The following is a 12,656-nucleotide window of genomic DNA, read 5'->3' on the forward strand; positions in this document are numbered from 1 at the left end:
GATTACTACTGTACACCAATATACCCTCTGGAGATAGAAATACAAAATCAGTGTGCACACATTTGATAAGAAAAACATCACTTACACCTCCTTAACTCAGAGTTTACAGATCAATTTGGTTTTCATTCACTAGGATTAATTTAGCTGGGGAACCCCATCAAGGATCAGTGGTGAGAACCGGTTCTGAGCTGAATGTAAATCCATTGGAGTGACAATGTTGCATCATTCTTAGTAAAGTAGTTCTACTGGTTCCTTCATGTTTAAAGGAATGTGTGCTTTAAAAGGCCAATTATCCATTGCAATGTTATTACTACTTGTGCGTAGCCAGGAAGATAAATACGATTTCCATTTATTAGACCATAAAAGTTTCATCTGGGAACATGGCTGGCATTCTTTGTCATTTAACAATGTACTTGTTTGAAAGATTTTTGTAGATTGTATAGATTAATTTATTTGGTATAATAAAGTATTTGGTTTTTATGTTTTGCATTTGTTACTGTTCGTGTTATATACTGTAATTAAAAAACACATGGTACATAAGGAAAACCTTTATTTACAAATGACCACAAAAGTTTCATGGTTCCAGTCTCAGAGCTAAAACATTTATCAAATTAGGTTCAGAATTCATTTATATAAAAATTTACAGTACAATTGTTTTACTCAACAATAAACCCATAATTTAATCCCTTGGAAATAAACTTAAAAATTGTGCTTAAGAGACAAATTGGACATTCCAAACAAACGGCTTAATCTGAAAATACAGCAATATTTTACAAGACCTCATAAACATATCTGCCAGTACAAAAAAAAAAAGAGGAAAAAAAATCTATTTCTAACTGACAGTACCATGAACCACAATTTCACAATGTAAGCATTATTAAATAACATAAACTTAACATCTTTCAGTCACAGCATTTCTTTTTGGGCCAATGTTTTCGTCACAGAAAACAAACAGCATCTATTTTCTTTAAATCATCAAAAAACAAAAACTCCTGAACTGATTTGCGCAACTTAAAAAATAAAAATATGTACAGCGTTTTGACCTGAAGTAGTATTGGATAAGGCACAAGGAGAGAGCAGACACAAAAAAAACAAAAAGAAAACAAATTTACAGCAAAACAATTAACCCCTACAGCTAGATCAACCCTCCCTCCCTGATACACTTCTTTATGAACCGTTATCAGCTCCAAAGTGTTTTAACAGTAGTACACACTGAACTCCATAAAAGCTCCAAGGTTTGCATTGAGAAAGAATACACACATCAGTGTATAACGTTGATATCTAAACGTAGTTTGCCCAACAGAAAACCCAATTTCACAGCTATACAACTCATGCAAAATTTATACATCATCATATGATGGAGTCCCGCACCAAAAGTAGTAGATCTATAAGCTTATAGATCCGATATTTTCCTTGCAGGACACCTTTGTACGACTTAAAAAGGTCTTTACACACACACAGTCCAAAAATGCATCACCGAATGTTTTTGCAGCAAGCAGTTCATTTCGTTTGATGCTAAATTCATAGGTTGATGCTTTTATTCGCGATGAAAAAACCTCGTTTCGGAAAAAAGTTAACAGATATGTCACCTTATCAGAACACAATATTGATATTCTGTGTGGATGTACTCACGAGTCACGACACCAAACCACTGTTCAGTTAAACACTCTGGTGTGTACAGACCTTTAGTATAAATCAGGCTCCAGTCCTCAATAAAGGGTTTGGAAAGTAATGCTCCATGGCCCCTTACTCAGTACTGAAAATAAATCATGGGGAGGTTGACCTTGAGGAAAAGCAGGCCCTCCATGTTTTCGAGTAAAGGCCTGGGCTGATTCGGGGCGCAGTTCATGCCGGCCGTGCTGAACAGAGTTTCCGGTTGGACGATGCTGGGAGGGCAGCCCATGTAGCGGGCGGCCACTTTGGCGAGTTCTGGCCACAGGAACTTTTTCATGTTCCAATAGTCGAGGGGGTCACAGCTTTGATCCAGAATGTCTTCCTCCAGGTACTCCAGCACCGTCAGCTCGGAGGATTTTGGCTTGTCTTCCTGCTTTATCTTTTGTCGGATGTCGGCCATGAGGGACCAGAGGTTGTCCTTGTTTGAGTTGGACGAGGCAGCGGTGGCCTCGCTGCACCCGTTGGGCAGCGGCGGCGGCAGGGGGGGCCTTGGTGGGACTGAGGTAGCTATGGACAGATCCAGTTCACGGATGAGGTCCTGCTTGCAGCGCTCGGCCTCCTCCTCCGTGAACAGTGACGTCTTGTACCGTGGGTCCAGCATGGTGGCCCAGGTGTACCGCGGGTCATGCAGCGTGGAGGACATCCTGCTCACCAGCGCCTCCTTCAGGGACTTGAGCATGTTGTCTATGCCCACGGTCTCGTCGAACAGCAGGTCGATCTTGCGGTTGAGGATGTGGATGAGGGGTATGACCTGTCCCAGGCTGGCCGTGCGGGTGCTCATCTCCCTGCACGCCACCTCGAAGGGCTTCAGTGCGTTGCAGACGGACAGCATCACCTCCCACTGGTCACAGCTGATCATTTCCCTGAAGTTGCACTCGATCGACATCTCGTCGATGGCTTTCTGCTGCTCCACCAGCCGCTCGAGCATGAGGAAGGATGTCCTCCACTTGGACGGCACGTCCTGGACCAGCTGGTTGTCGGGGAGCTGGTGGAGCCGCTGGAGCTCGGCGAGCTTCTCCTTGGCCCTCGCCGAGCGCTGCACGCGCTCGCAGATCTTCCGCGCGATGCTCAGTAGGTTCTGCACCATCCGCTGGCTCTTTATGGCTTCGCTCACGATGAGGTCTATGGTGTGTCCGAAACACTGCAGGACGACGTGCTCGCCGTCCTCCAGGGCGAGCCGGATGGCGTTGCCGTCGGTGACCGTGAAGCCCTTTCTCAGGCCCGACGAGGCGATCCACGAGTCCCACAGGTACTCCAGCTGCTTCTGGATGCTCAGCATGTCGTGGTCACAGTCGATCTGCGAGATGCTGAGCAGAGCCGAACAGTGGAAGTCCGGCTCCTGGCCCTGATGTCTGACGGCCGACTCGTACGAGGCCCAGTGGGCGGTGAGGGTCAGGTATTCCCTCGTCTGGCTGCTGACCCAAACGCTGGTTGTGAAGTGGACCATGCCGCCCTCGGCCTCCTTGAGGTGTGTGAGGACGACCTCCCTCACCCGTTCGTACATGTCCGGTATGGCAGTGCTGGTGAAATAAGAAGAGGGGGGCAGAGAATACTGAGGCTGGAGGTACTCTAGCAGTCTGTTCAGGCCCGTATTCTCCACCATGGCTGATGGCTGAAGATCCAGTGCAAGCATTTCTGCGATGAGTTTGGTGATTTTTTTGGCAACCGGGTGATGTTCGTCGAACCGCTCGACGATCTCCTCGAACGCGGAGGTTTCCATGAGTTCTTGTTTGACGTGAACTTCAGCAGACACAGGCACACCACCTGAGATACTATTGTTACTTTCAAGGATGTGTCCATGGAACCTCTGCATGTGCCTGAAGAGGCAGCTGGTGCCGAGGTTTGTAGTCTTTTTGCCTCGACTTATTGTGCGGCTACAGTGCAAACAGACCACCTTTGTGGGGTCAGTGGGGGAAATGGAAAAATGATTCCACAGCTTTGATGTCTTTTTACTGAACACAGGCAACGGGTGTGGCTTTTTCTCACTGGCGGGGCTGTCAGTTTCTTTGGCTGAAACGGCTGCAGTGAGAGCAGTGTAGAGGTGAGGGGAGGGCTCCTTGTCATCAGCACATTTTTGGTTTTTGAGGACGTCGGGGTGGCGCCTCATGAGGTGCCTCATAAGGCAGCTTGTTCCGAAGTCACCCCGCTTTCCCCGGCTGATGACGCAGGGGCAGTAGCGGCACAGTGCTTTGAGCTGGTCAACCGGCGAGACAATGAAATGGTGCCACACTTCAGATTTCACCCGTTTCATGATTTTCTTGTTCTGCTGGAAAACAGAATGCTCCTGACTGAGGCTGGGGCCCTCCGACAGATCACACGGTGAGGAGGTCAAAGGCGTGTGATCCTCCCCCTGAATGAGAAAGGAGAGATTGGGGGAGGAGTCATGTCCTGAAAGGTTCAGGGCAGCGTCGGACAGCTCTTTCACCTCCATGCTCTCCTCTATGTTCTGGGGCAGTTCATCCGATATGGTTTCCGGTGAGGAAGAGGGGAGCGGGGATTCTTTTTTTATTTCCAGCGAGTCCTGCAAGAGTGTGCGGGAGAGGAGTGAGGGCGGGTTTGTGTAAGGTGGCGGAATGTGGTTGCCCTGTCCGTTTTCCTCGATAACCACCTCCTTGTGGGCCCGCCACATGTGACGAATGAGACAGCTCGTGCCCAGGTCTTTCCCGTTCTTACCCCGGCTGAATTCATTCATGCAGTGTATGCACACCGCTTTGGAGCTGTCAGCGGGCGACAGGTAGAAGTGTTTCCACACGGCGGATCTCCGACGTGAACTCGAACCTTTCGGGGTCCCGGGCAGGCGCTCGGGCCCCCCATCTGCTGCCTCCTCGCTGTTGATTTCATTGGAATGTGAGGTTGTGAGTGCGCCGCCGGGGCTGTCGTCGACGTTGTCGCACAGATCGAGATTTGGCTCGACTTTGGGTACCGTTTCTTTGGATGATGGGTCTGTAATTTCAGCTGCTGAGGTGGACGGTAAAGTGTTCTTTGAGGCAAGAGCGACAAGGCTGTTTGTGAGGTCTCCGTTTTTTGGTGAGCTTGGACAGGGAGGTATCAGTGACAATGGGGACCTGTCAAAACCTGTCAAGTTGTTTGAGGAGGCGTCTCCCGCGTCCTGCAACAGCACAGTAGGGTGAGCGCGTCGCACGTGCCTCATCAGACAGCTCGTGCTCAGGTCTTTCTCGTTCTTGCCGCGGCTGAACTCTTTCATGCAGTATAAACAGATTGCTTTGGTACTGTCTCGTGGGGATATGCAGAAGTGGTTCCAGGCGGGGGACTTCTTCCTGGGGGTAGCGTGGCTCCTCATGGACGACAGCAGGCTCTGCGTGACGGCGTCCATGGCCACGTCGTACAGGGTGCTCGTGTAACCGCTCAGCAGGTTGCTGTAGTCGTCGTTGTCTCGGGTGACAAACGGGCCCGGGAAGCTTTCAAACGGTAACCTTTCAAACGGCAGGCCTAACCTCTCGTCTTCTGGGGCTTCGGCCTCCATGCCATTTGTCTCCTCCTCCTCCTCCTCTTCCTCCTCCTCCTGTTTGATATGTATTGTTGCTTGGCGGTTTCCATTTTCGGACTGTTCATTCTCCATGCTCATTTTCACGTCAGTGTATATGCTTTTGTTTGAAAGAGCCGGAGAAGCCGGATGTGCGTCTTTCGTGTGTTCCGACTCCAATTGTCGCTCAACCTGAGAAGATAAATTGTGTGCTGCCCCCTCAATTGAAGGGCAGGTGTCGTTCACCAGTGTTACCGAGGGAGGGGGAGAGGACATCTCGCCCGCAGTGTCGTGAGGGGCCACAGTGTAGGACTTGAACACGTAGCCGTCCTGGCCGTCGATTTTCAGACATGTGCCTTTCGCTTCCCTCTTCCTGCTCTCCACGGAGCTGCCAGGCTCAGTGATCATGTCCTCCTCGCTCACATGGGACACCTCTTCCTCGCCGTCCATGGTGTGGCAGCCGGAGGCTTTCGTTCCGCCGGGAAATCAAGTTTGCTCTGTCAAACGTCGTCGTCTGTGATCCTTCCAGGAGTAGTCATGGGTGTTGCAGCTCTCAAGCGGCTGTCGTCATCGTGCGTGCGTGGCTGTCCAGAACACAGGAAGCCCGTCTGTCCTTTTCCTCCATTTAGGATGGGAATGGTGTCTCCTCTCCTCACAGGACCTGCAGGGAGATCGAGAGAGAGAGAAGGGTTAAAAACTGTTGTGGAGCCTAAATCATTCACATCCAAACAATTGCCAAAACGAATAGAGATACACTATGTTAACGATTGCCAGGGGTGACCACACTTTTTGGAAGAAATTGACGATCCCATTGCTGAAATGTGTTGTACCTGTGTACCAGAGGGGGCTTTGGAATAGTTAGGGTTACAAAGGGGAAATAGAGGGAAAAAGGATTTTTTTTTTGTATAACTTAAACTTTGTAATGCTGACGTTTGTGTACAACACCCTTGAAAACAAAGTATTGCATTGTGGGTTTGAGCTGACAGACCCTTTTAGATGTCAATCAATAAAGTCACCTTAATTCAAGTGGCAGATGCGAAAATGAAAATATTTAAATGAAAATGAAATATATTTTTTACATTTACGGTACACTATTACGAGGCGTGACCATATATGGAGGTGTGATGTCACGAGGCGTGACCATATACGGAGGCATGACTAACGGTGCAGATGCAGCTTTTCATAGTAAATGCGACCTACGGTTGCAACTCGCAATCAGACCTCCCACATGGGAGACCCAGAGAATATGTAAAGCTTACAGATTTATATCATAAAACAAGACTTTATATCAGGTCAAGTGGTATGTGATAAGTAAAACTATACTATGTTTTCCTTTTTTTTTCTTCCCGTTTTTCCTCCAAGACAAACATGTAGTTGTTTGCTATTCAACAACCACGTTTGCGAACTCATGTCCCAAAGACATGCTCAAGCGTGTTGGCTGTAACTACAGTGTTCCGACTGTGGAGGAACTTCATGACACCAGAGTGAAGAAAGCAGTAACCCTACATGACCTTCCTGCCCGAGAGCCACACCTGCAAACAGGACCCGTTGTAGATCACCATTCGAAATATGTCCAAAATGTGCCTTTTTTTCTGTGTATTGTGGGAATGGAAAGTATATATTTAACATACGTATGTGTTTATGTTTTATTCTTCTTGATAACAATCCAGTGTGGCAGGATGGTGTCTCAGAGAGACGCTCTATGTCTCTCACCCGGTTGTCGTGCTATGTGATTTGAGACACTGCCTAAGTAAATTGTGCAGCCTTTAATGGCACATTAACCGACTTATTGTTTTTTTCACAATCCCGATAGGGATTGGAGCAGTGAGTGGGATTATGGGATGTATGGGGGGGGTCATCCAAGCATGGATTAATTACGTTACAAATTTTTATCAAATTATAATAATTTCACAATTTATTTAACTCAGTTATTTTGACACACACACACACACACACAACCTTTTTTTTTTTTTTTCAAGGTAAACAAAATGTCTTAACCACTTAAGCTCCATTTATTTATCCATTAAGACCTGAGGCCGATTCTACAAATGTCTTCTAAATCCTAATCCTAACGGTTTTCTGAGAAAAAGAAAGTACGTATCGGTGGTGCTCAAACTTTTTCATGTCAAGGACACAAACATTATATGGATTTGGCTCAATAATACATAACAGTCAGACTTGACCAATAGCTTTCAAGCTGTATTCTGAAACCGACCATTTTTAAATGCTCGGGTGGCACAGTGGTAAAGTCTCTGCACACCACCACGGAGGTTGTGGGTTCGAATCCAATGTGGTGCATCCGGCACTGGCTTTGTGTCTGTGTGAACACAGGTGGCCCATGCTCGCGGGAGGGAAGCCCGGCAGGGAGGGTAACATTTGTCACTGCATATATTCCTACAACCTGGGGCGGCACCTGTCGGAAGGGAGTGTTGGGCTCTACGATGTCCTCCTGGTGGGGGATCCTCACTGGCATTTGAGTCAGTAGGATACAACAGCAGTGACCACACAGAAATGTGTGTGAGGAGGAACTAATTGGCATAACGAAGTCCTAAATTGGGGAGAAAAAGGGGGTAACCACCCACTGCTGCCAAATCAATGACGTCAGTGTTCATGGCCATGAATGAACAACATACACTTGTAACAGTAATCGCCACTATTTGGTGTAACCTACTGTACAGTTTGTACTTGTTCAATCACCAAATAGTGAAATGAGACGTGCGACAAAACAGCAACCAGCACCACAAACCATTTCCTACCTAAATGCTGACGACAAGATCTGTTGGCTTTAGTACAAAAACTACAAAGTATTGCCAAATCATCGTAAAACAACAAAGAAAAACAACAACAAAAGTGTTGTAACCTGCCTCTTTTTATTCTTTCTAATTATTTGTTCGGTCCAAAAAAATGTGTTTGTCATGAGTTGTCACCATCCGAGTTGACTTTGTCCGAGGCTTACAGGTCTTTAAATAAATACTTTCTGAAACGTTTATGGGAAAAAATGTATTGGAAATTCTCTTCCGGGCCGCTCGTTGGAGCGGGACTGCGACGCTATAGGGTACTTCATTTTATTGCAAACATTGGGACATCATCAGAAGCTAACCAGGTCGCACCAACGTTGTGTAAAAGTGAGTCCTGAGCAAGACACTTAACCCCGAACTGCTCCATGGATTATTTATTAATAACACCTGCTCCGAATAGTTATGACGGGTTAAATGCAGGACAAATTTCATGTTTATGTGCAGTGACAAAATAATGATCCAATAGAGCTTGTAGATCTGCTATGTTCACCGAAAGTTTGACTATTTTAACATTCCCACTGAATGTGGTTAATAACCAGAACATTGTATGTTCACAGAAGGTTTGCCTATTAAAACATTCCCAGAATGTGGTAAACCAGAACATTGTACCATCTGTCCACAGGCCCTATTTTGTCTAACAATGGCGACACACAAATATAGCCAATGCAGAATATGCATGCCATTTCATCATATGGCACTGATAACATCCAATCATCATTAGCAATAATAATAATAATTAATAAAAGGTTTTTGCCATAACCGTGCAGCCCTAATACAAACACAAGATGTAGTTCATATCTAATATAATATAAACTCTTTATTAAAGGTTATTTTGGTTTAAATGTCTTTACACACACACACACACACACACACACACACACACACACACACACACACACACACACACACACACACACACACACACACACACACACACACACACACACACACACACACACACACACACACACACGATCATCAATTTAGACCATACTGTACATGGCAGTGTAGTAAGATATAGTACAGCATTGTGTGAAATGCTCATCACAAATCTGAACCAAAACATCTTGAATTAGCTAAATCCAATATATCCACCTAGCAATCAAAAGCCACATTTTGCATTTTACTATGAAACAGTCCAGCATTATAATGGCACATATTATAAATATGTACATGATAGATCACTAAACACCATTAGCCTATTTGATTACTTGGATCCGCCAGTTTCTGAATCTTTAATCTTTAATTATTAGAGAATCCACCAGTTATATTATCATATTATTATTAATAATGTATTTACGTAGTTTTAACATTATTGAATGTTGACTGCATTGAGTTGCATGAAATGTGCTATATACAGTTTTATTTCATTTGATATGATTTAATAGATTTATTTTCTGATTAGTCCTTTGACCCCTAACCAATATTTTGTTGCGTCTCAGTGATCATCATTAAAGACAGGTCTGGTCGGTCTGGTTAACCAGTACCCACAAGCCCTATATAAGTCGGCTATTTGTTTTTGTTTTATATTTTTAAAGAAAGATACAAATAAAAAGATGTAGAACAAACTTTAGAAAAACGGTTACAAATGTCCTGTAACCACTTTCACCCAGAACATGGGTGAAAGTGGTTAATTATTATTCATATTATTAACAGTGATGGTGGTTGTTGTGTTCCGGGTTTGTGTGCCTGGCTGCTGGCTGAAGAAGCAGCATCGAGGTGTGGAGAGGACAACAGCACTACAGCAGAGATCCATACACTGTCTATACACACGCACGGTGCCTGTGCAGTGTGCACACGCGCACGGTTAAAAAAACACCATGGTATCAGACATTAAAAAAACACCCCAAACAATCATTCACATTTTTCTCAGCCTGGGTTAATAAAGCTTCACGGCCAGAGAAAGAGAGAGGGGCTTGATATTAGGGTGGCTATCTTCACAGAGCTAACTAGCTTAGCCTAATGCTAACTAAAGTCCTTACACACAAAACAAGACCCGGGGTTTAACCCGTTAATCTGTCACAAACATGACCCGAACAAACAGCCAAATTCCGCTGATGATTAATCGCACCAAAAGAGTCCAACAATTCCCGTTCACATACAACCACATAACGGGTTCGGGGGTTCTGGGTCTGGTCTGGTCTGGTCCAGGTCGGAACACAAGGCCACACACATACACACACACCGGACATACAGAAGCTAACCTGGCGAGGCAGCAGCAGAACCCCACTGAACCACACACAGCAGATCTGGACCAGACCAGTACTGAGAACAGCCCGGCGCGACGACCTCCCGGTGCCGTCTAACGACCCCAGAACCGTGGATGTGGACATTCATACATACGTACCGTGATGTGATCCGGTCGGACCACCGGGGTTTGGCTCCTAAACGGTTAAAATATGACACATTTGATTGATCCAGCGAGGAGGAGGAGGGGGGTTTCACTTTGTTGCTTTGTCTCTGTGCGTGAAAACTGGCTGCCTGCTGGAGAGATTCACGTTCTGACGTTACTGGAGACTGTGCGTCAAGTTGCACGCAGCGGGGTGCCGACACACCGGAAATGGCTCCTCAAAAATAAAACAAATTGTGTAAACCTAGAAGGATTGATTGATTGATTGATTGATTGATTGATTGATTGATTGATTGATTGATTGAAATTTGTATTAACAGTAATATCGCGATAATAGATAGAAAGGTGCAGTTCAACGAAAGTACAGGTCAATACAAAATCTGCTAAGAGGATAAAACCAGAAAAAGCACTAAGACTTGTCTACATCAGGGTCCTCCATTTTCAATTCATCAGAACATTTAAAGATACATAATAATCATATAATATACACAGTTATAAAAGTAGGGGAAACTGTAGTAGGCCTATAGAAAAATAGGGGGGGGGACAACTTTTCCCTTTCATATTGGTCCTCACTAATGCTCATGATAAAATGGTACAATGTTTTCTACTTGATGCTGTTGTAGACACTTCAGAAACCTGCTATACCAAGATTGTATTAATATGAGAACAACAATGGCTTTCATTCTAGCATGCTAACTTTCCAGGATTCCCCATTGAATATGTCACCGGTAGACAGGTTTCTGAAATGTCCGCAGCCTTCCTCTGTAGACTGTGACACAGACCAAGAAAAAAATAAGAAATATATAATGATGAGCATTAGTGTGGAGTCTGTGGAGTGTGGACCAATTAGTATATGAAGATACATTGCAAATGGGTGAAGTGGTCCTTCAATAATGGATGGACAGGAGTCAGAGGCAGGAAACAGAACCAGATGGAAACTGATGATCTGCTGTGGCGACCCCATTGGGAATTAGCCAAAAGAAGATGACAAGTGTAAGTTTTTGTTTTTATTTGTATTTCACCTTCAATACCAGTCTATAATGTTGTTACTTCTAGCTCTTTATTGACTATAATAACACTATCACGCACGCACGCACACTTGCATAGTATTTAGCCATTTTAAGAAGAAAAAAGAAAAAGAGAGGTTTAATTAGGCTACTTTTCCATTCAATATCGCCACACTTGGTCTATCGATAAATGTGTGTTCTCTGTGGTATGGGTTTGTCCAAATATAATGTCCATGTATTTGCCAGAGAATCACTGTGTTTACTTATTTAAATTATATCCATATTCATATTCATACATTGAAATATTATATGAATGTATCTTATTTTGAAGTGAACTTGTCTTTCCGGTGGTGTTGTGGTCCGACTCTAGCTCAAGGTCTAGCTGTGGCTGACTTGACGCATTTTGGTCTTTGGTGAAAACAGCGTCGGACGGAAGAAACGCGTATTGTGGCTATGGCGTCACCGGGGTGCGGGGTGTAGGGCATCGTGTAGGAACAGCCGCAATCAAAATAAAATAAAACTAATTATTAATAATATGCACATAAAAATAATGATTCCTTCTCCTTCTATAAACGCGCTACTGTTGCACGCTGGATCAGCCTAATTTCGTATAGGCCTGGCCCTATAGTGAGTATAGTGACTGACTGAGTTTTAATTAAAAACTTAAATGTTCCTTTTTATTTAAAACAAACCGACGGGGTTTCTTGACACGAATGATCCTCTCTCAGGGGCCCTCTGGTGGTCAAGGATGTGTGTAAAAAATACCTTGTATTGTCATTATTGTTCACTTTACCACTGTACAAAAATGCTGAATTATTTATTGTAGGCCTACCATAGAGTAGACAGACACATCAGTAGACATGTTTTCTGGGCCCCTGTGACCTGTGTATCCATAATGATGATCCTAGGCCTCACCCAACCTGCAACCAGAACAGAATTTTTGCTTTTTGCAAAACAAACTGTAACAGTATCTGTATCTGTTACAGTTTGTTTTGTTCAGATAATGATGTGATGGCATGTTGGTATTGGATGATGTATAATGTATTTCTCTGTAGATTCCTTGCAGAACCACTTTATTTTATTTATTTTTGACATGAACATGACAGCAGGCCTTCATGTTTGACAATTGACATGCAGTCAGCAGCAGTCTCGCCACACAATTAGAATGTGAGGCCTGAAAATAAAGATCATGTCAAACCTTTATTGAATTTGTAGGCCATGTTACACATTTGTTATTTTTAGGGTTAGCCTATAAAAAGGTCAGATTTTACAGGGGCCATGCAGTTTCGAATTGCAGCCCTCCGTAGGTGCCCTTTGAGAGCGGTTTTGAAGGAGTCAAGGGA

General features: G+C 44.6%; 1 protein-coding gene across 1 annotated transcript; it reads right to left on the reverse strand.

Moving 5' to 3' along the window:
- Positions 1–544: 544 nt before the first annotated feature.
- On the reverse strand, positions 545–10,438 carry zbed4 (zinc finger, BED-type containing 4). Its single transcript, XM_083794479.1, has 2 exons — positions 10,304–10,438; positions 545–5,819 (listed from the first exon to the last, which is right to left on the reverse strand). Exon 2 carries the CDS (start codon positions 5,606–5,608, stop codon positions 1,751–1,753), a length of 3,858 nt encoding a protein of 1,285 aa, XP_083650605.1. The 5' UTR covers positions 5,609–5,819; positions 10,304–10,438; the 3' UTR covers positions 545–1,750.
- Between the last annotated feature and the right edge of the window lie 2,218 nt (positions 10,439–12,656).

The sequence above is a fragment of the Protomyctophum parallelum genome (assembly GCF_964188405.1).
Source record: "Protomyctophum parallelum genome assembly, chromosome: 22".
Classification (NCBI taxonomy): Eukaryota; Metazoa; Chordata; class Actinopteri; order Myctophiformes; family Myctophidae; genus Protomyctophum; species Protomyctophum parallelum.

Bases quoted from the DNA above. Each gene is read 5' to 3' on its own strand.
- zbed4 (XM_083794479.1), bottom strand. From the start codon at position 5,608: ATGGACGGCGAGGAAGAGGTGTCCCATGTGAGCGAGGAGGACATGATC.